A 26,947-nucleotide genomic window follows, 5' to 3' on the forward strand; every position below is an offset into this window, starting at 1 on the left:
GACTGGCTCCCGGGCCCCGCGGGGTGGAAGCCCAAAGCCCGACCCCGCGCCCCGAGGAGCCCCGGCGGTCGTCCCCAAGGGACCAGGGGGCTCGGGGAAAGCCGGGGGTACCACGCGCTGCCGCAGCCTCGCCGCGGGACGGCTCCGGGGGGCGCCCGCGGGAGGGCGCCGCCGGCGCGGGGGGCGCAGGCGGGCGGCGGAGGCGGCGGCGGGGGGCGGAGACGCGGCGCGGCTTCCGCTCCCGCGCCTCCTCCCTCCTCCCTCGTCGTCCTGGTCCGCGGCGCCCGAGGGGGAGGCGGCAGGCGCCGGGAGCCGCGCGAGGAGCCGCCGCGCCGCGCCATGGAGCCCGAGTGAGCGCGGCGCGGGCCCGCCGGCCCCGGACAACATGGAGGCGGCGCCGCCCCGGCCACCGCCGCCGCCGCCGCCGCTGCTACTGCTCGCGCTGTGTTGCAGCCTGGCCCCCGCCGCGGGTAGGTGGGCGCGGGCCGCAGGGACAATGGACCGGCGCCCAGGCAGCTCCGCGGCCCGCGGCCAAGTGCGCAGCGCGCGGTAGCGACTTTGCAAGTTAGGGGCGAGTTGGGGTGCGCGCCGCGGCTCCCCGCCGCCCCCCGCTGTCCCCGCCGCCTGGGTGCCGCGCGCGGCCCTTTGTCTCAACCGTCCGGGCCCCTCTCGGGGACGTAGGGCCCGGTCCAGAGCGTCCCAGGGCGGTGAGGAGGGCGCGCGGGCGGCGCCGTCCCCGCCAGGTGCGGCGCGGGCGGGTCCTCACCTGCCCGAGCCCCGGGGCGCGCTCGGAAGTGCGCACGCGTGAAGCCGGCGGGCGAGGCCCTGTTGGGACCGTGGGGACCCCTGCCCAGCGGGCTGGCAACGAGGGAGGACTTTCGGCCCGGAGACAGGCCTGGCCGCCCTGCGTCGGGAACTGTTTGGCGAGCCTGTTTCCGATGGCCGTGCGGCCGGCCTTCGAGCTCCAAGAACTGATTTAAGTTGCAGAGAAAGTTCTGAGACCCGGCGCCAGGCGGCCTGGCCTGTTGCGCTGGCCTTTCATCTACGTTGCTGTCGGTTTCCAAACGGACTGACACCTGCCAGGTGCCCGGACGACCCGTCTGGCCACTGGGGCCCCGAACAGTGGCACCGGGCCGGAGTCCACCCCCGGGGCGGGCAGCGTGGGGCCGCCGCGGGGTAACGTGGCTCCAGAGAACGGCGTGAGGGGGGTGCAGTGAGCTTGTTCCTCAGTTATTGCCTCAGTTATGCACGCCCTTGGGGAGATGAGGGCCGGGAATTTTTCCGTGCGACTTTTGGTGTGTCCCAAGGGGTGGAGTTGAGGTCAGGAGGGCTCAGGAAACCTAAGCGCCTGTGAAATGCTACACATGTTCTTTTAATTTGGAGATTGCCATGTGGTTTTTGAAGCAAGTCTCTCGCTACCTAAATCATTATCCTCGGACGTGAGGGTTGTTTTTCTGGAGTGTGGCTGGGCCAGTGGACATGGCCAGCGAGTCCAGTGTTCTGGGGACTGCAGTTGTGCTGGCTGTGGTTTTTTTTGGGGGGGCCTCGGGTCCCTTTGTCTGGGCCTCTTTAAGGCAAACAGCTGTCTCCCTGAGTATTTGTGTGGACATTGCAGGGAGGTGTCCTGGCCTGGCTCTGTGGCCACACTGCCAGTGCTTGGGCTCCGACATTGAGGTTTGGGGGTGGGGGACGGAGAAAATGGATGGTTTCCTCAAGTTCCCCTGTCCCCCAGCCCAAATTTAGAGACTGTTGGAGGTTTAACCCCCAGTTTCTCTGTCTCAGGAGCTTGTTTACATTTCTTGGCCACTTCCGATACTAGCAAAACAAGGTGACATGAAGCACTCGAAACAATGCCAGTATCTGGGTAGTTCAGGCCCGTGCTGTGCCTTTTCTTTCCGGAAATGCCTGGATCACAGAGGCGAGAGGCCTTTTTATTGGGGGGGGGGTGTTTGTTTTAAAGGTGGCGTTTCTCAGCCAGCTCTTGTTTGTTTCTTTGCGCTTCGTTGCGGTTTTGGGTGTCCCGCACCTTCTGGGGGACGTTGCTGGGGGCAAATGCCTGCCAGTGTGTGATTCGAGCCCCAAAGCACAAGAATTGCATCTGCGGAGCTCAGTTGGGTGTGAGGCAAAAATAGAGTTGATTGTTTTCACATTAGGACACACGCGAGCTCGAGGTTTTTAGGGCACTGGCCGAAGTGGTGACCCGGGCCTAAAATGGAAGCGCAAGGCGGTATCTCTTGGCAAGTCCACAGGGGCTGTCGTGGGTGGGGTATGTCCCTGAGTTCTGGGTTCGGTTTATGCCTCCGACTGGAGTGGAGCCAGCAAGTTGGTAGCTAATTATTTTTCCCGATTGCAGCCTGTTGCAATTTGAAGCTGTGAGCCCACGGAAGTGCCTTTGTTCTCGTGGCCTCGGTGCTGGGAATGGCGGAGGCTGCTCCCCGCTGGCCCCGCAGCACCTACTCCACGCCCAGCCTGTCCAGGACCCCCCAGCAAGGCTACTTCGGGTGCCCAGGGCCTGGCCCCCTGGGAGGGCCCTGCTGGCAGGTGTTAGCTAAATGTGAGGAGTCCCCTGAGGGAGCCCCCTTCCTGCACAGGACCCTCTGCTTTCCAAAGCAGGGCCCGCGAGCCTGCAGCCCTCCTGTTCCGATCCAAGAATTCACCCAGTCAGTCCATGCGGTCCCACACTTGCTGTGGGGATCCTGTCGCATTTGGAGCCCGTCTAATTTCAGCTGCACTGTGTCACAGCTCAGGCATTTCGCAGAATTTGCACACTGGGGGCGGGGAGGGGGGCTTGTGCAGTCTAGTGAGTACTCAGTGTGCACAGGACTCCTGCCCGCAGCGGGGGCTGCCGGGGCTGAGCGGGGGCTGGGGTCAGACAGTCTGGTTCCTTCGCTCAGCTGCTGGTTGACTTTGGACAACTTAGCTTTTCTGTGCGTGGTACCCTCATCTGGTGCCCGTGGCCCTGGGTGTTTGGGACGCTTAAATGCCACTGTGAAACCCTTCAGGCCACCCCTGTCCTGAGTGAGGCAGGGACTGGGGCCGGCAGAGCCTGTCTGTTCCTGTGGTGTAACAGGTCCTTGCTCTTTCTGGCCTGGAAGGTCTACGTGCTGTTGTTATAGTCTGGGATTTTCTTCGTTGTGTGACCTTGGATGTCTGGTCTGCTGTCTGACCCATTTATCACTGGGTCAGAGGAGTGGGGGGGTCTCCGGTGGCCAACAGCATGAGGGAGCCTGAGTGGCCCAGGGTCTTGGTGCTTGTTTTGGTGGGGGTAGGGTGGGAGCGGGACACCTGACTCCCCCTTGCGAGCCTCAGTTTTCTCTTCTGTAAAATGGGGGTGATAATATGTCCTACCACGAGTTCAGAGAGTAACAGCGGCCTGGCACTGTATCAGCTACTGCTGTGCTTGGTGCGGCTCTGGGTGCTTGTGTGGAGTGCTGGGGGGGCGGGGGCAGGAGGGCAGGTGAGGCCCGGCCTTTTCGCCAGATGTTCCCGACTGTGCAGCTAGGGCAGAGCTGGACTCAGGGGCCTCCCACTCGTGGTCTGGAGCCCTGTCCTCGTGGACTAGGTGGTCTTCATTGAAAGAGGCCAGATCACTCTAGAGTCTGGACATGAGCCAGAAGGTGATGGAAGCTTCTGGAAGACTTTGGTCAGAGGGGCTAGGAAACACAGGCTGGAGTCAGATCTGTCCTAGGTGAAAGGTGTTAAACTCACCTTTTTTCTTTTTTTTAAGTTGAGATGAAGTACACATGATGTAAAAATAATAATTTTAAAGTATACAGTTCCGTGGCATTTTGTACATTTTACGGTGTGGTAAAGCCACAAGCCACCAGACATTTCATCACCCCAAAATGAACCCCTCACCCAGTGCCTTCCTGTGCCCCTGAAGAGTTGCCTGTTCTGGACCTGCTGCATGCGAGCGACTGGATTGTGCGAGGCCTTCAGAGCCAGGGTGTTGAGGCTCGGCCACGTTGTCCCACGGGTCAGCGCCCTGTCCTTTCTGTGGCTCGATGATCTTTGTCACAAAGATCATCGTTGTCACTTGCCCGTTGATGGATCAGTCTTGTTGGATGCGGGCTGGGGGCTGTGGTGTCCCCTCCGGCTTGGAGGGCGGGAGCTGTTTTAAGCTGGGCAGGGAGGTGGGCAGGTTTGCCCTTAGATCCTCCTGCCTTGGGCGGTCTGATGGCGAAGGGAGCCGAGGGGACGCTGGCTCTGGCCTCCGGGGAGCGGGGTGCCTGGGAGGTGGACCTTGTGCTGTGATCAGTGTGACAGGACCCCTGGGAGAAACTGTGTCTGTGGCTGGCGAGGCCTCTCTGATCGTCTCCTAACACACTCGCAAGACGGGGAGGCCCTGATGGGCGGGAGGGGCTTCGTCCAGCCCCGTACCTCCGGGGGCCTGTGGAACATTGGCTCAGAAGGTGGCGGTGTGTCTGCTGGAGACGTCCCCTGTGGGGCCGTTTTGGGGACAGTGCAGTCCAAGTGCGGACAGCGTGGGCAGCTGCGGTCCACGGTCCCCGCCCACCCGGCCAGGCCTGCCTCCGCTGTCTCTTCAGCTCTGGAAAGTGGTTAGCTGGCTCTTGGCCTCAGTTTCCACACCTGCAAAAATGGGACCCTGGCTTCTGCCTCGCAGGGCTCTGGTGGGGTTCAGGGAGGCCGTTCCCTCAAGATGGGCCATTGTGGGAAGGACGTGAGGGGTCCTGCCCTAGGTGTCCAAGCATCCAATTCCTGATACCGTCGCCCAGGTGGGGGCCTGGTGGTGGTGAAAGATGATGGGAGTCCTGCGTTGGGTGCTGGTTTGCCCCTGACAGGCGGCTGGTAGCTCCGATCCAGGCCAGAGCCTCAGCGGGGAGTGGACCTCGCTGCCAGCCCTTCCCCCGGTAAGTGGGGGACCCTGTGCCCCTAAGCCATGTGGGGTGTGTGCCAACCAGGGCATGCCCTTGCCCACATAGGTTCTGCCTGGTTTCCAGCCTTGAGCAGCCCTGTTATCTGTGCATCTCTTGGGCTGGCCTTTGGTTCCGATGTGTCCCAGACCACCTGTCACCTGGGAGGGGACCGAGCTCTCCACTGGCTTGCTCAGGGGCTCGCCCTGCCCGGGGAGGGTGTGCCTCGAGCTCTTGAGGTGGCAGCAGTCTTGTGGCACTGGAACCTCAGTGATCAGTCTGTGTCCACATCACAAGTCCTCTGTCCCCTCTTGCCTGGACCTTCTGGGAGGTTGCTATGGTAACATCACCTGTGGGGGGCAGGGGAGTCTGTACTTTCTGGGTATTATTTTATCTGCTTCATTGCTCGGTGTTTAATTCAACAGACATTGAGTGCTTTTGCTCACCTTGGTGTGATCTTCGAGGCAGTTGAACTGAAGCAAGAACTTGCTCACAGAGGACAGTGGCTTTGCCCTTTGGGGTCCTGGACACCCTGTCTGAGAATCTGATGAAGGCTCCTCCTCCAGGAGTCTGAGGCGCGACTCAGGCTGGCAGTGCAGGGCTCTGGGAGGCCGTGCAGTTTATGGGGGGGTGGTCTAGGCTGCCGCAGGGGTAGAGCGGTCTCCCCGGGGGGCGGGGGCCTGGACCCGGAGCCTCAGCATGTGGCTGAGCCAGACATCCCCTCCAGGCCCCCGACTCCCCAACTCCGAGTCTCTTGCCACCACACTGTGTCCTGCTGCTGAGGGACCAGCCAGCACTCACGGCTGCACCTGAGGCCTTCCTTCGATGGTCATCAGAAAATACCTCTTCAGTGGCCCTGGGCGGTTGGCCTGCCTGTCCGCCGTGGGCCATCGATCTGTGATGACAGCGGCACCCACTCTGTGGGGCTGTGAGAGGGGCAGGGTCCTGTCCAAGCTGGAGGTGGCGTGTTCGCATGTTGTCCTCTGTGTGCTGGGCGGCAGGCGCAGGCGAGTGGGCAGGCTGTTCAGCCTGCGTCAGGTCCATGCTAACCCCCGTACCTGGCCACACAGGGAACCATCCCTCGTGCCGAGGCGCAGAGCTGTCCCCATGGCCCTCTCGGGCCTGGCCTGGCCCAGCCCTGCCCATGGTGTGCCCCGGAGTGGGCTGCCTCGGGGCCGCGTCCCAGAGAGACGGGGCTGGCCCTAGAACTGCTTTCCTGGGGACCTGCCGTCCCCTTTTCCTACCCAATTATTTAAAACTCAGGACCCCTTTTTTTTTATTTTGGTAAATTATGTATAACAAGATTTGCCGTTTTAGCCATTTTTAAGTATACAATTCAGGGGCATTAATTGCATTCACAGGGTGGTGTCACCATCCCCACCATCTGTTCCCCAGATTTTTTTATTACCCCAAACAGAAACTGTCCCCATGAAGCCGTCACTCCCCTTTCCCCCAGCCCGCAGCCCCTGGTAACTTCTAACCTGCTTTGCTGGGCCTGCGGACCCGCCTGTCCCGGACACCACGGATCTGTGGAGTCACACAGCGTTCGTGCTCTCACGGCTGCCTTATCTGTTCCGTCGTGCTGCTGCCGAGGTTCACCCAAGCTGGGGCGGGTAGGGGAGCGCCGTTCCTTTTTATGTCTGAATAATACTCTGCTGCGTGGGCGGAGCATACTTCGTGCCTCCCTTTGTCCGGCGCTGGGTCCTTGGCCCCCTCCCACCTTCGGCTGTTGTGCCTATGCTGCCGTGGCCGTGGGTGAGCAAGGGTCCGTTTGAGCCCCTGCTTGCCTTTTGGAGTTCAGGGTCGTGTGGGAGTTCTGCGTTTACTCCTCCGAGGAACCAGCAGACTGCCTTCCCTGCAGCAGCCCTATTTTACGTTCCCCGCAGCGAGGCCCTGAAGCGCTGGTTTCTCCACGTCCTGGCCCAAACTTACTGTCCCTGTTTTTAAAAAGCTTTTACTTATCTATTTCTAGAGAGAGGAGGAGGGAGAGGGAAAGAAGGAGAGAGACGTCAATGTGTGGTTGCCTCTCGTGTGTCCCTACCAGGGACCTGGCCTGCAACCCAGGTGCGTGCCCTGAGTGGGAATCGAACTGGTGACCCTTTGGTTCGCAGGCTGGTGCTCAATCCCCTGAGCCACAACAGCCAGGGCCATGTTCTGTATCTTTTAGATCTTCATTCTGTTTAAAAGTGTGCACCCTACGGCCGGGCTGAGACCCGGTGGAGGAGCGAGGAGCGTTTGCTTTAGTTTTCCGGGCTCTGTTGCAGTTGCGAGGCCCTCACAGGAGGCACGCCCACGCGCACCCGTCCGTGCACGTGGCTGCAGTGTTTCTGCAGGACACATTCCCGGTCAAAGAGTAGGTCTTGACAGATTCCCACAAAAGGCTGCCCCAGCGTACACCCTGCCGGGCACCGAGGGAAGGCGTGCTTCCCCGGGTTGCCTCCAGCGCCGGATTCTATTGTGTTTAAATCCCTGTGGCTAAAAATTGTGACACGTTTTGGTTCGGATGCCCCTCATGACTGGCTGTGTAGCCATTTGTGTCTGTTTTTCTGCACGTTGCCCTCTCCTGTCATCGGCCCATTTTTCCGTTGGGTCGTGTATCCTTTCTTATTGATTTGTAGGAGGTGCTCATGTATGTGCACGTTCGTTCTTTGTCACATACGCCTTTTCCAGATTTTTCTTCTGGTCCGTAGCTTGTTCTTCATCCTTGTTTTTGGTGGTTTATTACCCGAAAGATGTTAAAAAGTTTCAATGTAATTAAAACTGTCTCTTACCTCGTGGCTTCTGGGTCTGGGCATTGTTTCTCTACCCCCGGAGTATAAACACGTCTTCCTTTCTTTTCTTCTGGGACTGTTCCTGTTTTGTGTTTCGTGTTCAGACATTCCGTCTGATTTTTGAGGGCCCGTGTGGTGTGGGGTAGCGACCTGCGCTGCCTTGGCGTTGCCCCACCGGCGGGGGTTTAGGAAGTGGTCCCTGTTCGTTTGGAATGTCCCTCTTTCATGCGCCACGTCCACAGATGCTTGGTCGTTGGTTCTGGAACCTTCTGTTCTCCTCTGACCTGTGGGTGTCTTTCTGAGGCACCATGCCAAGTTTTTTAATCTGTGTAGCGTCAGAGTGTAATATCAGATTGTGCAATTCCCCCCTCATTGTTCTTTCAAAAAAAGAAAAACCAACTTGTGTTGACTCTTCTTGTACGTTTACTCCTTCTGCGATAAACTTCAGAGCCAGCCTATCGGGTTCCATCCTTTGATCTTTTGATCTGGGGACAGTAAAGGGTGACATTCAACAGGTGTCCGAGGGCTGGACGTTAGAAGTGCTGTCCAACAAGCACGCGGGTCCCTGGCCACGGACACAGATTCATCCTCGGCCTTGACGGGGCGCAGCTTCCCGTGTGGGGTCTCTGGCAGCGCCCGGAGGGGATGGGAGGTGCCCCGTCTGCACTGGGTTGCCCGAAACAAGCGCCAGTGTAATGAATCCCAGTGTTACCCAAAGGCACATAATTACCGGGTAAATCGCTGCCCCCTCCTCTAGTTCATCCCACTTTCATTTCTTCCCCAGGCTGCACCCCTCCATGAGCCTAGACGGGAGGTGGCAGCTGCCTAGCAGAACTCTCAGGAAATTGCTCAGTGGGGCATTGAAAACCACCCGAACGAGTGGCCTGGCCGGAGAGTCTCAGCCCAGCTGCCCAGGTGCCCACAGACCCTTCCCTCCGCTGGGCTCACCCTGGAAGGAGTGGCAGGGCCAGGTGATGGGAGCCCGGGCGCACGTCCTTCCTGCCAGGCCGTCTCTGCAGACTCCCCCCACCCCCCCATGCAAACCTGCTTCCTTAAAGGAGACTGCGCGAGGGGGCGTCATCCTGGCCCCCCCAATTCCTTCTTTCAGGCCCGGGGTGCAGAGACGGTCCTCTGCCTCCTGGACGGGACACGGGCCCATCACTGGCAGGCCAGCCACGCTCCCTCTCCCCCAACCAGGCCCCAGGCTCAGAGCCCTCCTGGTCTGCTTCCGGTGCTTACCGTGGGAGACGGCCTTGGAGTGGATATCAGCTTCTGCTTGGACCCTTTGCTTTCTAGAACCTTCCCCTGCCCATGTATCTAACACCCTAATGAGATCGAGTTTCCTGAAACGAGTTTGTTTCCTTCCATTTCTCAGAAAATGACACTAGTTTCTCAGCGTCCGGAATTGGAACTCTTGTGCTCCCCGTTGCGTTGCTCTAGGCAGATCTATCTTGGAGTCTGGAACCTTCCATAGGACAGTTAGCCTGAGAGGGCCTTGGGGACAGGGGCTTTGTCCTTGTCCTTCCACCTCTGGCGCGGTCTCTGCTGTGGAGTGGACACTTAGTAGCCGTCTCGAGGATTGCCGGGGCTTCCTCTTTTGGGGGGTAAATCTTACCCATCCTTCCTTCCTTTGGCCCCTAAATCTCCTGTGTCCTGAGCTCCTGCCCCCACCCCGAATTCCACTCCAGCTGTTTCCTAGGCCATAGAGCCCCTGTCCTAATGCACGAGGCCAAGAGTGGTCCCCTGTCCCTGGGAGGAGCCTCTGTTCCCGAGCAGGGACCTGAAGAAGGCTCGCTCCAGGGAAATGCAGCTCATCCCAAACGCACTCGACTGGAAAGTCACCTCCGCAGCCCAGGTCCTCCGTGATGTCACGGCGGGGCTTGTGTCCTTTGCTCGTCCTTTTCTCATGTTTTAAAAAAACTTCATATGGATATTTTCAGTCTCGCGCACAAGAGCAGAAATAGTGGGGCAACAAATTTTCGTACTATAACAAAAGGTTTTGGTGCTTTGAGTTAATAGCCACAGAGTGGGGGTCTGGAGAAGGGCAGTTTTTTAAAAAGATTTTTTAAATTTATTTTTAGAGGAGAAGGGAGGGAGAAAGAGTGGGAGAGAAACATCAGTGTGCGCTTGCCTCCCATGTGGCCCACACTGAGCATCTGGCCTGCAACCCAGGCATGTGCCCTGACTGAGAATCGAACCAGCGACCCTTTGGTTCACAGGCCCGTGCCCAATCCACTGAGCCACACCAGCCAGGACTAAATAAGGGTTATTTTGAATGCGCTTTCAGGAATTTAAGTCCTGAGAGAGCATTGCCCCTTCAACGGCACCCCCCCCCCCCCCGAGCGTCTGATGTATGTTCCCTCCAAGTTGTCGCTGCCCAGGTCTCCGAGTGAGTTCCCTTAGTGCCCGTTGACTCTGGGGGGCCCGAGCTGTATTGTGGGTGAGCAGGCAGTGGCAGTGCCTGCCCCCGGCCACTGTGGGCCCCCCTGCCCCAGCCCCCTCCTCACGATGCTCGTCACGCCTGCCGAGGCCCCTGCAGCCTCTTTCTTGCTTGACTCTCTGCTGCCGCGCTCAGCTTGGGCAGGACCCGGGGACTGCTGACTGCTGTGGGGGTGTTGGGGGGCGGGGTGCAGTCTGCCCTGGCCTTCGTGGTGTCACCTGCGTTTACACAGAGTTTGCCTCCCCCACGGGCCAGGGAGAAGGTCAGCTCACGAGGGCCAACGTGCCAGCTCTCTAACCCTGCTGGGGAGCAGCCCCTGTACAGGGGACCTGTTCGTGCGCCCTCCGCCCAGAGAGGGGCATGGTCCTGGGTCATCTTGGTGGCCCTGGTTGTGGCCACGGTACTGCCTCCCCCCGCAGAACTGATGGAGCCTGGACTAGCCCTGGCTGGACTCGATCCCTTGTCAGGGCGTGTACAACAAGCAGCTGATTGATGCTTCTTTCTCTTCCTTTTCTTTTCTTTTCCTTCCTTCCTCCCTCCCCCCCCCTCTCTTTCCCCCCTTTCCCCCTCTCCTTCCTCACCTCCCCTTCCTTTCTCTCTAAAATCATTGAATGTATTTTCGGGTGAGGACTAAAAAAAGTGGGCTTAGTGTCTGTGAACAGAGCAGCCCCAAAGCATGTCACCCTGTGCCCTGGCCCCCAACCTGCTGGGCGGATGGATACAGGGCACCATGTCCGCAGGGAGACTTGGAGACAGGGCGGGCCCTGGTGACCCCCGCCTGTGTCCCCCAGACAATGCACAGCGGAGCCGGTGGACAGTCGGCGGCGGGTGCGTTTTCACGCAGTCCTCTCGCCTTGGTCAGGGGGCACTTGCACAGTGAGTGGAGGGCCTTGCAGGAGGCTGCTCGAAGCAAGAGCAGGACGGAGAGCAGTTTCCCTTTCTCGGGCTCCCCCTTCTAGTTTTTAAAAAATGTTTCCTCTGTTTGAAAGACATTCTCCTTTCCAGGAAAGTGCGTTTAAGTAATAACCTTTCCTGCTTATTGATCCCAGACGCGCACGGTCGCCACGCAGAGCTGGTTGGAGTTCTGTTGCAGGGTTTCCATGAGGCCCTCACCCCGCAGTTTCCACCCGAGTTCAGCACTGAAAGTGCCTCTGGGAGCCAGCACGCCTCGCGGTCCCTTGGGCCTGGGCCCAGGTGGGAGCAGCTGATTTGGAGGGCGAAGAGGGTCTGCTCCAGGCCTCGGGCAGGGCTGGCCTCTAGGAGGCTCAGGGCTTCAGGCAGGCCCTCGCTCCATCTGCGAGGGTTCCGAAAGGCCTGCTCCAAGCTGTCCACGGGGCCGGCGCTCCTCCCACTGGCCCCTGCCTCCCTGCCTCCCTGCCTGGGCCAGCTCCCGTAGCTTCCTGTCCCCGTACCAAGGCCTTCCTGGAGCTGCACTGTGTCAGGATGGAATGTGACTGAGGGGGGACCCCTGTTCCTAAAGGATCGCATTAGGGACCCGCCCGACCTGGGTGGAGTCTTCCAGGGTCGCTGGGCAGGTGATCTCTAGTCAGATTTTAACCATCCCCGGGCTTAAGGTCTCTTCCGAGGGCTGGGATCGCAGGATGTGGTGGGGATGTTCGGTAGGGAAGCAGGGAGATCCTCAAGGGACAGCGACACGTGGTAAAGTGCCACTCCTGTTGTGTGTAGGTGAAGAGGACAGGTGGGCCTTGGTCCGTTCTCGCCCGTCTGTAGACCCTCAGGCCAGCTGGGTCCCAGTGGACACGCAGAAGCCCACCCCGCGGGGCGCACGTGGAATGGTGTGTGCTTCCCTCCGGCAGCCACGCCCAGTGCCGCCCTCTGGAGATACTGTCTCGGGCACCCCGTGCGAGACTTCCCTGCCAGGCCCCCGGCTCCCCGCCCCGTTGCTGTGACAGCTGAGGGGCGGCCAGAGGAATCCCAGCGGGGCCTGGGGCTGCCCGCCCAGCTCCTGGGCCCGGAACCCCCGGGCCCCTCCACCTGTTGTGGCCTGGCTCGAGTTTCTGGCTCTACTCAGCTTTGCGGCTGCGGGCAGGCGCGTTAACCCCTCTGGCCCTCAGCTTCCTCACCTGTTGGGGTGTCGTCACAGTGTCCCCCAGAGACATGCCTGAGGATGAGACAGGCAAGGCTGTGAAGGGCCTAGTATGGGCCACCCATGAGCACTCAATAATTATTAGCTATTAGGAGTATTATGGCAATCCTAATTGTTCTCTGGGAGAGAGAGCCCCTGGGGCTCCGGAATCAGGCTCAGCTCAGCCGAAGAGCATCCTGGTGGAGACCATCTTAGCTCAGCCGCGAGGGTCCAAGTCCAGGTGCCAGATGAAGGTGCATCAGTTGTGATTGCCACAGGGAGCCGCACAGCTCCAGGATCGAACCCGCTTCTTGCCTGGTGGAGGCCAGGGAGAGGGGCTCCCGCGCCCTGCGACTGGGGGAGCCGGCGCAGGTGGCCGAGGGCGCTTCTCCTTGGGCTGCTGAGGGCAGTGGGCGTTCCTGCTTTGCCCCTGCGTCCTCAGGCCATCTGTCTTTTAGTTGGTGTCGCCAGCACACCCCCTGCCTCTCCCTCTGTGGAGGACGTTACTGGGGAGCTTGTCTTCTGTTCCTGCTGCCTTGCTTCTGACGGTCTGCTAACGGGCCAGCCTGGCCGGCTCACAGGGCCGGGCCTCTTCTCTCCAGTCCCCCCAGATCTGGCAGCTTGCCCACCTGGCCTTCCCCTTCCCACCTGGTCAGCTTCTCCCCTGAAGGCAGGGGCGGGAGCCTGGGCATGCCTTGGCTGCTCAGTGCCTGTCCCCTCCACTGCCGACCGGGCTCTGTGCCCAGCAGGTACTCGAACGGAGAGCGGCTGCTTGCCAGGCTGGGTCCCAGGCTGTGGCTGTGATGTGGGGGGGCACAGCCTGCCACCCCCTTTTCTGTGTGCAGGTTGCAGTCTCTGCTCCTGGACCCCGCCCTGCGGCTGCCCTCTGGCCAGGAGCCCAGGTGGGGCCTGCCTGCTCCGGGCTGGACAGGCACGGCTTTTCTACTTCCTGTTGTTGCCTCTGGTGCGGGAGTAACTTAAGCCTCTAGCAGGTGTGGCGACTTGCTCCTGTGCGCCCGGCCCGGGATGAGGCCCCTGGGAACAGGAGGAGCGTGGGCAGGTGGGACCCATCTGGGACAGCACTCAGCCGGGACAGCCGGCACCAGCTCTGAAGACCCTGGGAACCTCGCTAAGTATTGGGTCTGGAGGGTCGGTCAGGTGGAGGCTCAGGGCGGGGATGTGGGTTGCAGAGTGAGCCCGTGGAAGCAGGCCCTCGCTCTGGAGGAGGCCTGCAGATCATGTAGGGGACACGCAGCTCCACGCTTCGATCCCCAGGCACCCACGTGGTCCTCATGAGGGACCTCCCCCGGGGAGAGTGGAGTCTCGTCTCCTGGGTTGCTGGGTGACTTTCGTGCTGGGTATGTCCACGCCCTCGTCCTACAGATGGGGACCCTGAGTCTGAGGAGGACCTGGACCTCACCCGGTGTCACGCCTGGTGGTTATGCTTCCAGCTCATGTGGCAGGTGGGGCTGGGTGTCTCTGAGATGAGCCCCCGGGGGCCCGTTGACCTGCCAGCCTGGCCTGGCTCTCCCTCCGAGGCGTGGGGTGGCTCTGTGCGTCTCTTCCTCCTGAGTGCCTGGACAGGAGACGTGGTCAGGTGGTGAGAGGCCACAGTCCCGAGGGGCCTAGACATGCCTCCTTCTGGGCATGTGGGAGGGGTACCCCAGCGCAGAGGGGACGTGTTCGCTGTCTGATCCTGCTCCGTGTTCCGCCCTCCTGCGCGGAGATCAGTTGCTGCACCAGGCAAAACGGATGCCTTTTGAGTAGTGCAGAAAGAATCTGATCACTGGGCCCCTGGTGCCCCGGTCTCCCGGTCTGTAAAGTGGAGCGACAGTCGTACCACCTCCTTGAGGACTGAGTGGCATCAGGTACAAGGGGCAGAGAGGGTGCTCCAGGCCCCGGCCGGGTCACTCAGTTGGAGTGTTGTCCCGGGACACACCGAGGTTCAATCCCTGGTCGGGGCACTTACAGGAATCAACCAATGAACGTGCATGAATAAGTGGAGCAGCAAACTGATGTTTCTCTTTCTCTCTCAAATTAATAAATTTAAAAAGGGAATAAAAGGGTGCTCCCTGGCGGAGATTGGGACGTATCACCAGGGCTTGTCTGGGTTTCTCTCTGGGGAATTCTGTCTCCTTTCCTCGACCTATTGGCGGGTTCTCCAGCACCGTGGGAGAGCTCCCCCAGGGCCCCCCGGGCCCCCAGTTATGGGCGTCTCCTCCTTCTTACGATCGTCTGACCCGCTCAACCTGGGTCCCGGCTGCTGCGCTTTTCAGGCAGCCCCCAAACCTGCATGGGTGCTCCGGCCCGAGAAGCGTCGGCTCCTGGAAGAACGCCATTGCCCGAGGGAGGGCCGGGGGCAGGAGGCCGCAAGCAAACCACAGCCGGGAGGTCGGAGTTGTGTCTGCTGAGTCCTGTCTGTGTCGCCGGACAGGCTCGTCCCGAGGTCTTTTGTTGGCCCGTGCACCCCAGCACCGGGCAGCTGCTTGTTTTTCAGGAACAGGAGGCCGTTTGCAAGCAGAGCCTCCCCGTTTTGCCCATAAAAAGGAGATTTTAAAGCTTGACGGCGAATTTGGCACGTCTTCGTTATTATGATTTTTGAGCAGCACTTACAGAAAATAAAAGCTGGTACAAAGGTGTGTTTGTTTCTGAAATGTGTTTCCTTTCCCAGATGTTCTTCTCTGCCAGTTCCAAGTGCACGGCGAGCTCCGCGCTCCGGTTTCCTCCGCAGACAGAACAATGAGGCCTCTGTGCGGACGCGGGAGCCGCCAGTGGGCCGGGGAGGGCTCCTCCCGCCCGCTTGGTGGAAACCCCCGCTCTCTGCCCGCCGGCAAGAGGGCCCTCGGATGGCTGGGGTTTGGCGGTCTGCGGGTCTGTGGGGGGAACACGCAGGGTGGCGGCCCGGAGGTCCCGCGGCTGTGCCTTTGTTCTGGGTCCTAGTGTTGGCTGTGCGGCCTCCAGCGAAAGGTTTGTGTCTGGGTGGCGTGCGTGGACCCTGGGGCTTGGTGCTGGATCTGGCCCTTTCCCCTCCTTTTGGTCTCTTTGGCATCTGACACTGGTCCCTTTCCCATGGACAGGTCTCCAGGCCACACCAGGTGGGACTGAGGGGGTGTCCCAGAGTCCAGCGCGGCCTCAGGTCCCCCAGCTTCTCGGTCTGGCACTGCTTTCTTGAGACCAAGTGTGCATGTACTTCTTGGGAGAGCTGTGAAGCACACATGTGCACACACAGGAACACACAGATGTGCACACGCACAGGGCCCTCAGGAGTGCCAACCTGGCTGGTTTGCCAGGACGGCTGGCAGACCCCCTTCCACTCAGGGCAGCGTGGTTACCTGGTCTGCACTGGGGCCGTCCTCTGTGGAGTTGCTTTGTTCAGGGTGTGCGTTTGATGGAATCCTTATTTTTTAATTAATGCATCCTGCCTTAGAACCCCTGAAACACAAACATCTTGACCTAATGGATAAAAAGGGAGATCGCACATTTACAGGGGATCAGGCAGGTTCTAAGGGAGGGTCTCTTATTGGCTCTGGAGGCCGGTGCCACCACTGCCCCATTATAGAGATGAGGAAACTGAGGCCACGGGGAGCCCAGGGAACTGGCTCAGGGCAGGCCAAGGCCCTGGTGCCTGCCTCTGCATCGCTCTGTGGATTACATGGTGTTGTCCTTCGTTTCCGGAGGAAGCTGGCCAGTGAGTCCCGGGTGCATTTAAAGGAGCGCGCTGCTGGGCATGGACCTCAGCCCCCTCATTGGACACGTGCGGAAACGAGGTCCAAGGGGGCGGTGCCATCAGGTCCGGCCCCCTTGGTTGGCCCGCCTGCTGCATGGCCCTAAGGCCTGTTTCCCTGGAGCCTCGGGGGTTCTGGGGGGAAGCTCCTGACCTGCTTTCCACCAGGATGGACCCGCAGAGTCAGCCCCACCCCCACACCCCCTCACGGAGCCCCAAGTCCCTCTGGATCCCAGGACCGCTTCTCTCAGGCTTTGCCATGGCCTTGGGCCGCTTCCGGGAGCCTGGCAGGCCGGGAGCCATTGAACCGAAATGGTATGTAATCAGAATGCTATATTTTGTCAAAAATAAGAATGTTAGTAACAGGCTGGTTTCTGGCCAGCCCAACTGGGACTCTGAAATACATATTTTTCCCTGCTCTGCCCTAAACCTTCTAATTAGAGGAAACGCACATTTGCAGACATAAATCAAATGTCATATTCCCTAAAAGCTTGTCCTAGGTGTCCCTGAGTGGGGAACATTCCACGGTTGCTAATTGAGGGTTTTCAGAGTGAATGTGTGCGCGCACATGTGCCTGTGTGAGCTGGAGGGACGGAGGTGCCCCCTGGTGACCCCTGGCCGCCGTTCCCTTCCCGCTCAGGCCCCTGGGCCTCTGCTTCCGCACCCCCTCCTCCCTGTCAGCACCTGCCTGGCCACCGTGGTGAAATATATATATTTGCCCAATTAAAACGCACTTAGCAGAGGAAACGGCTGTCAGGGAGAAGCACTTTCCCTCACAGGAAAGTCTCCACTGAGCAGTGTTCCGTGACCAGCCGACTTCCCCGCCGTTCAGGGGCGGGAGTTTGGCGAAGGCTCTGGTAACTGGCCCTGGCGTGGGCCGGCTCCCCCCGCCCCTGTCTGCATCGGACCAGATGTCAGACGACACTGCGAACTAGCTCTGGGGCTCTGGGGCTCTGGGACCCCGAGGCCCCGGGCCCTTTGGTCCTGTGCTGTGTGGGCGGGCAGGCTGCTTCCTCATCCATGGGGACCCATGTCTTGGAGACAGTCACACACAGTCTCCCTGGGGCCAGAGGGACAGGCCCCTTCCTCAAGGCAGGTGCCTACTAGCTGGGGGCCGGAAGGTAGCCACATGGTGTGGGGAGAATGGATGCTGGCATGTGGCCCCGGACAGCCCCCGGCCTTGGGGACCTCAGTCTTGTCTGTGAAAAAGAGGAGCAGCCCCGGGGGACCGAGCTGGCAGTCGTCCCCGGGGGTCCTCGTCAGGGCTCTGCTGACAGCCTCATTCAACTTGACCTCTGTGTTTCCCACCTTGAGGGGCCTCCAGGCTGGGTGTGTTTCAAACATGTCCTTTCCATCCAAACTGAAAAGGGGTTTGTTATCAGACACCTTTGGGAAACCCTGGGGTTTAGGAAGCGAATTGAGCGTCCTTGCTGCGACCCCTCAGGACCTGGAAGGTGGCAGTTATGCCCCAGGCTGTGTGCCCCTCTGTCCAGGCACCCTTTCTGGTCGGGGAGGGGTCGGGTGTGACTGGTGTGTGAGCTGGGTTGTGCCTTCCCTGTGCCTCTGGCTTTGGTACGGCCTCTTCACAGTTATCACCCGCGGGAGGGGGTGCCCTCCCCCCCGCATTGTGTCTGGGTCTAAGGTCGGCACCCTCCCCAGCCCCTCCTGGGAAGAGATTTGGGGGGATTTGTCTGCTTTCACATGGTTGCTTTTGGGATTTCCCCCCTCAAACAGGCTCAGAGTCTGGAGTCTGGAGGGCGGCACATGGCATTGTGAGAGGTGTGGAGGAGGAGGCCCGTTTAGGATGGGGCTGTGCACCCGCCCCGTGCCTCTGTGCGGCTGCGTGGCCTCGGTGAGCTGCCTGTCAGAGCTTCGGAACCTCCATCTGCTTAGGAACCGGCCTCCCCCGTGGGGTATGAGGATGCACAGGGCAGTCAGAGGGTGTTCGGCCCTCAGCAGGCCCGAGGCAGGTGCTGGCTTCTTCCGCTGCCCATCCTCCCGGGGCATGCGTGGGGCCTGGGAGCCGGTGGCCAAGACCTGCAAGGTGGGGGACTCGACCGTCTGAGGGGCATCCCCTGGGCGGGGGGTGTCCCTCTGCTGGGGGGGAATTAGCCACTCCACACTGTCCCTCTTGGAAGGGGCCCAGGTCGCTGGAGCCAGGGTTGGGACCTTCTGCGTGATTGTTGGGGGCTGCCTTGGCTCATACTTGGGGGTCCCTCGGGCAGGCACCCAGTGTCCTGGGCCTTTGCTTGCTTCCCAGCCCCTTCCAGAGCCGCCGCCCCAGGCTTTTCGTAGAGCAGAGGTCCAGGCCTGTCCCTGGCACACAGGACGTCCTGCCGCCGGTGCTGGTGTGAAGGGGCGGGGAGGCGATGTCCTGTCCTTTGTGCTCTGAGGTGTAGGAAACAAGCCACCTCCTTTTCTTTTCATCTTTTGCAGCTGATTTCTTCTTTCCTGCTCCACCCTCCACCCTGACCTTGGCCGCTTCCTGCCTGCCTGCTTTCCTGACCTTTGCAATGTGGTCCCTGCTCTGGAAACCTGCCTGGGCCTCAGGGTTAATTGCCACCTTCCTACAGGGCCACGTGTGCCCATGTGAGTGCGTGTGAGCCTGTGTGTGTGTCAGGATTAGAGACCAGGATGGAGGGCTGGGGGACCACAGGAGCAGGGTGGCTGCGCCTGGAGGAAGAGGGCTCTGAGCTGCCGCGGGAGTCGGGGCTGCTGAGAGTCCTGGGGCAGGTGTGTGGACGGAGTGGAGCAGGCGGGGTGGGGGGCTCATGGAGTTCCCGGGGTTTCGCTGGGCCAGGTGTTGTGACCACAGAGGGTTTTGTGGGGGTGGGGACCGCCAACAGCTTGGACCTGGGGAGATTAGGGTCTGGGGGAGATTTGGTGGGATCCATGTAGGGGAGCCTGGGGGGCTGAGGTCATGCTGGGAAGACCAGAAGAAGAATTTGGGAGTGTTCCCTGGCTTAGCGGGTCCTGAGGAGGGCACAGGTGGGTGAGGGAGTTTTACGAGGGCTGTGACAGCTGAGCCCAGGTGGAGGCAGGAGGTGCGAAGTCATTCCTGGCCTTTGGAGATGTTATCGAGGACCCCACTGGGCTCAGCCCCTTCCGGTCTGCACGTTGAGTGCTGAGCTCTCTGTAAAAGGCAGGACATCTGTTCTGTTAAAGGAAACCCAGGGTTTTATTGTTGTCGTAAACGTCCAGCCTCCCCTTTCGACTGTGTGGACGACTGTGCAGTTGTGGCCCCAGGGGAGCCGTCTGAGCTGGGGGACAGCCCCAGGCTCGAATGGCATTCTGTTGCTGCAATCGTGTGGTTGTCCTGGTGGCGCGAGGGCTCAGGTGGCTGTCCCTGCCCCGGGAGAGAGCAGCCCAGGGGCCGAGGGCCTCTGAGAGCTGCGTGACAGGAATGTGGGATCCCTGGCTCCAAGGAGCTGCTCACAGGAGAGTGCGTGTAGGTGCACGATGCGTCTCCCACCTTCAGTGAGCAGGTTCCGCGAGGGGCCTGGGCATGATTTTCTGATGACGTTGTGATGACGTTTCCAGCGCTTTTAAGATCTCTGAGATTTGTTCCGGGCAGTCCAGTGCACGGCTCTCGTACCGCACTCCAAGTGGAGGGACTGGACCTCTTGGTGAGCCCCGCATCTACTTCACACGCACAGATCTCTCCGTGGTCCCTTCCACTTCAGCCAGATCAGTGCTTTTTCACGCACACACTTCCACTCAGAGGGGAAATAGGACTTCCTGCCTGGGGACAGTGGCGGGGGGGAGGGGCCGCTTCCAAGTCGCCCTAAGCATGTCCCCACCCCATCCTAAGTATCTTTTGAGGTGTCATGTTTTATAAGACTCATGGGAATTTTTCAGTGTCTCTCCTTGATAGTCATACTAATTTTTAAGAAATGATGATTTGCCCTGGCTGGTGTAGTTCGGTGGATTGAGCGAAGGCCTGTGAACCAAACAATCGCGGTTCGATTCCTAGTCAGGGCACATGCCTGGATTGCAGGCCAGTTCTCAGCAGGGGACACATGAGAGGCAACCATACATTGAGATTTCTCTCCCCCTCTTCGTCCCTTCCCCTCTAAAGATAAATAAATAAAATTTAAAAAGAAAGAGAATGATAATTACTTTACAAAAAAAAGAAATGATTATTTGAACTTTATTTAAAGTACCTAGAATTGTATGTAAGTAATAATGTGCAAGATTGGATGCAAAAAATAATAAAATTTTACAGACACTAAAGAAGATGTAAATGAATGTTCATGGGTAGAAAGACAGTGTCTCTGAGGGTCACCGTCCCTCAAATTGATCTATGGATTCCATACGATCCCCAGCGCTTTCACACAGTGAAGCCTCATTGTGTCTCTCTGGGCCCCCCTCCCCCCAGCTAAGCTTGGACATTGTTGCTTTTCTACATTGTAAAAATGTTAAATGTCCTAAAAATTGCCACAGTGATTTTGCAGAATTTGGGTGTAAAGTGTGCTGGGGTGGTGGCAAACCTAGGACGGCCCGAAGGGGTGATTGGGAGGGGCCGGCTGGGCGGGCGGTGGGTAGATCACAAACCTGTGGCACCCAGGCCCCAGGTGCTGGCGTGGGGCTGGACAGGTGGCCGATGGGAGCGGCCCCAGGCAGAGGGTGCGAGGGAGCTCTTGCCCCTGGGGATGGGGGTATGAGACAGTGCTCGGGGTGGGTGGGAGAGTAACCAGTCTGAGAAACCTGAGCTAGAAGGCACTCAGCTGTTGGGCGTCGGGGAAGTTGTTCATGAGCACTGGGAGTGGAATTAATTAGCTCGAGTGCGTCGCTGCATCTTGGTGTCAGGCCAGGGCGTGCTCAGCATTTGCTCAGTCTTGTTCATCTTTCAAGTCTCCAGTCTCCCCTCTTCCAGGAAGCCTGCCAGGGCCACCCATAGCCAGCTCCTCTTCCTCCCAGAAGACTGCCAGGTCCACCTGACAGCTCATTCGCCTCCAGGCACCGCCTGTCCACGGCACTCATCCACCTCTTCTTGCTTAAGTCGTTAACTGCGTGTGCACACATGTGTGCGCCTGCGTGCCACGTGTGTCCTGGCCAACGAAACTCCAGGCTCCTTGAACATGGCCCCACGCTGTCTGCCATTTCTTGGCCTTCCCCATAGGGCTGGCACAGGACAAAGGACCGTTCCCGACTGATGAATCCATAGTTTGCATCCAGGCCGCAGCCTGCTCCAGCGAGCAGCGTCACGCTTGGTGAATGTCAATAAGGCATGTACTTAAAATGCGGCTGGTTCGGGTGCAGCGGCCGAGGGTTGGGTTACCTTGAGCTGGGCTGTGTTTGGGGTAACCATGCGAGCACTGTGAAATACAGGCTGTCGGAGTGGGAGCCCTGGCATCTGGTATGAATTCTATATATAAAAACTGGATACACTTACATGGATTAAAATGGGATTGTTGGCACTGGGACTCTCAGACTCCCGATTCCACTGTGGCGGGGACCGGAAGTCGATCACGGGGCCTGGAACCTGGGGCAGAAGGGGGAGTGTGGCCTTTTACCGACACCCATTAGGGGAGAGTCTTGGCGAGGTATGCCCACCCCAGATCTACTCCCGCTCCCCTGACAGGGAGGTGCAGAGAACTCGCAGGGCTCTGTGGGGTGTGTAAGTCCAGGGTCATGGACACTGATTCAGTGAACCAGACCGGGAAGCCAGGACGGAGGGGGAACATCACGGGGGATTCCATGAGCTCAGGGCACAATGGTGCTCTTACTTACTTATTTTTATTTTATTTTCCTCACCCTCACCTAAGGACGTGCTTACTGATTTTTAGAGAGAAGGGAAGGGAGAGAGAGAGGGAGAGAAACATCGAGTGGTTGCCTCTCGTACACGCTCTGACCAGGGAAAGAACCTGCAACCTAGATAGGCGCTCTGACTGGGAATCGAACCTGCGACCTTTCTGTTGACAGGATGATGCTCCAGCCAACTGAGCTGCACCGGCCAAGCCAGTGGTGCTTTTAAAACAATTATTGAAGGCCCTGGCTGGTGTGGCTCAGTGGATTGAGCATGGGCCTGTGAAGCAAAGGATCGAGGTTTGATTCCCAGTCGGGGCACATGCCTGGGTTGCAGGCCAGGACCCTAGTAGGGGACACATGAGAGGCAACCACACATTGTTGTTTCTCTCCCACTCTTTCTCCTTCCCTTTCCCTCTCTCTAAAAATAAATAAAAATTATTGAGGTGAAATTTGTGTAACATAAGTCAGCAGCTTTAAACAGTTTATTTTATTTTATTTATTTTCTTTTAGAGAGGGGAAGGGAGGGAGAAAGAGAAGGAAATATCGATGTGCAAGAAGATACAGCAATCAGTTGACATGTACTCCCCCTACTGGGGACCTGCCCCTCAACCCAGGCATGTGCCCTGCCTGGGAATCGAACCGGGGACCCTTCACTTCACAGGCCAGTTCTCAATCCACTGAGCTACAGCAGCCAGGGCTAAAACTAGCATTCTAAAGTGAACAATTTAGTGGCATTTAGTACATACACCTCCTTCTAATTCCAGAACGTTTCCATCACCTCAAAACCCGCCATTCTTCATTGCCCCTGCCCCAGCCCTTGGCAACCACGAATCTACCCTCTGTCTTTAGGGAGTGGCCTGTTTGGGACGTTTCACGTGCACACAGTCACTATAACATGTGTCTGATGTCCTCACAGAGCATCATGTCTTCAGGGTTCATCTGTGTCATAGCGTGTCAGTGTCTCCTTCCTGCTCGTGGCCGAGTAACATTCCACAGAATGCACCTGGTGTAACCATTCGTGCGGATGGACATTCGGGCTGTTTCCACCTCCTGGTGCTTGTGAACAGTGCCGCTGCGAACACGTATGTCTCACTGTTAATTTCTGAGTCCCTGTTTTTGGCTCTGTTGTGGGTAGACTGAGGAGCGGATGTGTTGGACCACAGGGCAGCTCCGGGGGTCCCTTGCAGAGGAGTGTGGGGCCACTTCCACAGCCACCAGTGCTGCCTTTTAAGAGGAGCTACGACTTCCTGTGAATGAGGAAACTGAGGCTCCGAGTGCAGATGAAGAGTCTCGCCAAACCTCACAGTTGGCGGCTGGGCTGGGATTTGAACCCCCGGCACCTGAGTCTGAGTCGATGTGATTTGTAGCAGAGCTTGCTCAGGACGGCATGAATGAAACATTCAATCAGTTACAGCCGCCACCACCGCCCGGCTGGGATTTACTGAGTGCTTACAATGTGCTGTGACTGGATGGAGCTATTGTGTGAGTTGTTCCGTGGAAGCCTGGCGGTCTTGGGTGTGGAGGGGCAGCGATGACCCCTTTTCACAGAGGGTGGTTGAGGTCCGAGAGGCCAGAGTCTGAGCCAGTCCTGCAGTGCGCCGTCACCCCGAGCGGGCCCTGGGGCTCACACTCAGAGAGCCGGTGGGGTCAGCTCTCCTTGTGGTATGTGGACCTGATACAGATGGCCTCGTAGCGATCTGAACGGAACCTGAGGTTCGGCATTCAACATGTCTTTGCCCAGAGATTCAAGGACAAGGTCACTGTTCCCTGATCCAGCCTCCTTTGCAGACTGGGTCCCTGTCTGGCGCCGTCTCCTCCCTGTTGTCCCGGTGCACGTCCAAGTTCACAGCCACGCCCCTCGGCATGTTTGTTTTGACTTAACACTTTCTGATGTTACTGCGTGATTTTCCCATCACTTTAATGGACACAACGGTCCACGGAGAACGGTCCAGTTACCCTGCTACTGCGGACACTTTGCTGTTTTTTTCTTATTACAAATAGGCCATAGCCAACACTGTGACCGGGACCTTTCCCTTCCTTCGGGTGTCCCCGGGGGTGGCGTCCTGCAGGGCTGGCCCCCAGGGAGAGGGTTTACACATTTTAGTCCTTAGTACCAGCTACCTCGGGGTTTCTGGAAAGGGTTGTCCTCGCATCTGCAGCTGCCAGGGGTCTGTTTCAGGCTGACCCGGCGTGGGTCCTGGAGCTGGGTGGTGGCCGGGCCAGTGGCTTGAGCTCTCAACCTTATGTGCACTGTCCCCTCCCCTCCTTCCTCACGTGGCATTGTCCCTTCTCACTGCCCGAAGTTCAGGCCACCAGTCAAGAGATCATCCCTGGGTGGAGCGACCTTGGGCAGGGGAAGGCACTTTTCCAAGAGCCACAGCCCCCTTACCTGGGGGGCATGTGGCTGCGACCTCCGACCTGCCGGGGGGGGTTCTATGAGAGGAGAGGGTCTTGGGCACCTGGGCTTGTCCCTGGGAAAGGAGCCCACCCCACCAGCGGCTGCCCACTCACCCGTGTGCTTCACCTGGGGACCTTGCCTTGGCTGTTCCCTCTGCCAGGGCGCCTCCCTCACCCCCTTCAAGTCTTTGTCCAGATGTCACTCTCAGTGACACCGCCATGGTTGTCTTCTGTGAAATGCACTCCCAGACCCTCTGCTCTGTTCAGTGTCCCAGGTCCCAGCCTTGCCTGGCCCGTCACACTCACTGCTTGTCCGTTTCCCCCACTGGGGTACAGGACGTGCGGGCCCACACGGAGTCTGTGCGTGCGGCTCGACACTGCCGCCCCCGTCCTGGTCCCGGCCGGCCCGCTGCCTCTCCCGCCCCACCTCCCCCATCTCTCCGTGCTGCTCTGCTCTCCTCCTCCCACTTGGCTGTGCTCCCACCTGGTTGCCCCGGCACCCCTCTGTCCTTCCAGCCCCCAGCCCCTCTTCACCTGTGGGCGCGGAGGGCTGGGGCTCCTCCTGGGCACAGGGCCACGTTAGCCAGGGTGGCCCAGGCCTGGAGGAGGGGCCTGGGAGGGATGGTGCTGTGGGTGCCTGCTGGGGAAGGCGGGCAGCCACCCACGCAGAGGCCCCCCGCGGGGAGCTCCCCAGGGGACGGGAGGGCGAAGGGGCGCCTCTGAAAACTTAGGGAGGGGGTTTCTAACTGACTTCGAAGCAGGACTGGCTCCTCCTGGAGAGAGCCTGCCTGCCAAGGCCCATGCCTCCCCGGTCACCCCTCCTGTCTCAGTTTGGAAGAGCACAGGAAACTGAAAAACACCCCCACCAGCCGCCTTTGAAGGGTGCACCTGAACTGCCCAAAGTGTAAACTGCAGGGGGGGTGGTTGTGGCGGGAGGCCGGGAAATGCGGTCTTTCCAGTTCTGGGAGAAAGAACTGAGCAGAGTGAGGATTTTTTTGTGCCTGGGGCTGCTCCCAAGAGCTCCCTGCCTCCCCTCCCGGCCCTGGCCCCTGTCTGCTTCTGGGACTCTGCTCTGGAGAGGGTTACTGGGTTTCTGGCCTGCAGCTGGGGCTGGCGGCTCGCCCCTGGGGCATGGCCCTCGTCCCTTCCTTCCCCTCCCGCCTGGAGAGCAGCTGGCAGCCCCTTGTCTGTGGGCCGTCACCTGTTGAGGCTCACACCTGGGACAGCTGGGGCACCGCCTGCTCCCGGCGGAGATGCCGGAGATGCTGCTTTGGAGGAGAAGGAGGAACAGGCGTCCCTCTCCTTGCCTGCTTTCGCAAGGGGCTCTGGGGGAGCTGGGTCACCCTGGTGGGCAGATGTCACAGGGCTGGGCCTTGTGACAGCACCCTTTGGGCGTGCCTGCGTGTGTCTGTTCTGGGAGTGGATTGGCTTCTCAGAGGGCCTTTTTTAAAAAAGATTTTGTTTATTTATCTTTAGAGAGGAAGAGAAGGAGAGAAATGTCAATGTATGGTTGCCTCTCGTGAGTCCCCTGCTGGGAACTGGCCTGCAACCCAGGCATGTGCCCTGACTGGGAATTGAACCGCGATTTTTTGGTTCACAGGCCCGCGCTCAATCCACTGAGCTCCACCAGCCAGGGCTCAGAGGGCTTTTTGACTTCAGAACCGCAGCGTGGGGTTTCGGCTCGGCACCCTGGTGTTAGCTGGGGGCCCTGCTGCCAGGCACCTTGGGAGCCCAGGCCTGGGCAGCTCACAGCCAGGGTGGGATCCCTGGCCACCCTGGTTTGGTCTCAGGAACACTCTGGCAGTGGTGATGGGGACGAGCTTTGGGAGCGCCAGGTCACCCTGTGTGGCCGTGAGGTGCCCCCTGGATCCCACACACAACTCTCTTCCCTGTAAAGTCATCCCCTGCCCCCACACCCCCTCCTCCTTCCCACAGGTAGTCCCACACCCTCCCCGACCCTGAGCCTAATCCTCTGCCCTCTGGGCCTCCAGCTGTGGATCTCACTGCCACGCCATCACACCATCCGGGAGCTTCCGGTGGGGGTGGGGGTGGGGGTGGGACCTTTCCTGGGAGCCCGCCCTTTTCCTTCTCACCTCTCACAGGGCAGAAGTACCTCACTGTCTTGAAGGTGGGGTGCTGCGGTCAGGGTGAGAATGAGATGCAGACACCTCAGCGGGCATTTATAGAGAGAGCAGCAGCTGCGTGCTGGCTCGGGGTGGGGGTGGGGGCTTTCTCAGATGGGCAGGTGGGCTGTGCTGGAGTGCAGGATCCCCCAGGGCCCTCCGAGTTGGGGAAGAGTCTTGTGAGCAGCTGGGAAAACAGGGAAAATGTTTACTTTTTAAACTCTTTTCATGAAGGTATCGATACTCAGAAACGTGATGCATTTTTACGAACCGAATGCACCTATGAGCGTTCTAAGGGGCAGAGACCCCCGGTGCCCGGAACCTCACTGGGCAGGCTCCTCCCAAAGCCTCACCTTCCCCTTCTGTCAAGTGGGCGTAATACGGTCACCCACAGCCTGAGCGGTCACGGGGCAGGCGAGGTCACTGCGTGTCAGCCCATGACAGCGAGTGCTGTCTGTTATCCGTGTGTACCTGCTGGGGCCGATGAGCTTTGGCGGCCACCTACCCTTGGGGGAGGCCGGGCTGCCTGGCTGGGGTGCAGGGTAGCAGCCGCTGCCTGGATTCTGCAGTTCCCCTCCTGCCACAAAGAATCGTAGAGCCGGCCCTGGCTGGTGTAGCTCAGTGGATTGAGCGCGGGCCTGCGAACCACACGATCGTGGTTCGATTCCCAGTCAGGGCACATGCCTGGGTTGCAGGCCAGTTCCCAGCAGGGGACTCACAAGAAGCAACCATACATTGATATTTCTCTCCTCTCCTTCCCTTCCCCCTCTAAAAGATAAAT

The 26,947-nt window shown here is 59.3% G+C and overlaps 1 protein-coding gene across 1 annotated transcript in view; it reads left to right on the top strand.

Moving 5' to 3' along the window:
• The first annotated feature begins 280 nt into the window (after positions 1 to 280).
• Positions 281 to 26,947, top strand: part of LRP5 (LDL receptor related protein 5) — a 92,154-nt gene continuing 65,487 nt past the window's right edge. Inside the window, exon 1 of the mRNA XM_037062538.1 lies at positions 281 to 470. Within this exon, the coding sequence (XP_036918433.1) occupies positions 386 to 470 (85 nt within the window). The 5' untranslated portion in view covers positions 281 to 385. The remainder of the gene's footprint in view (positions 471 to 26,947) is intronic.

This window comes from Sturnira hondurensis, unplaced genomic scaffold, assembly GCF_014824575.4.
Source record: "Sturnira hondurensis isolate 20B ecotype Veracruz unplaced genomic scaffold, ASM1482457v3 Scaffold0014099, whole genome shotgun sequence".
NCBI classification, from domain to species: Eukaryota; Metazoa; Chordata; class Mammalia; order Chiroptera; family Phyllostomidae; genus Sturnira; species Sturnira hondurensis.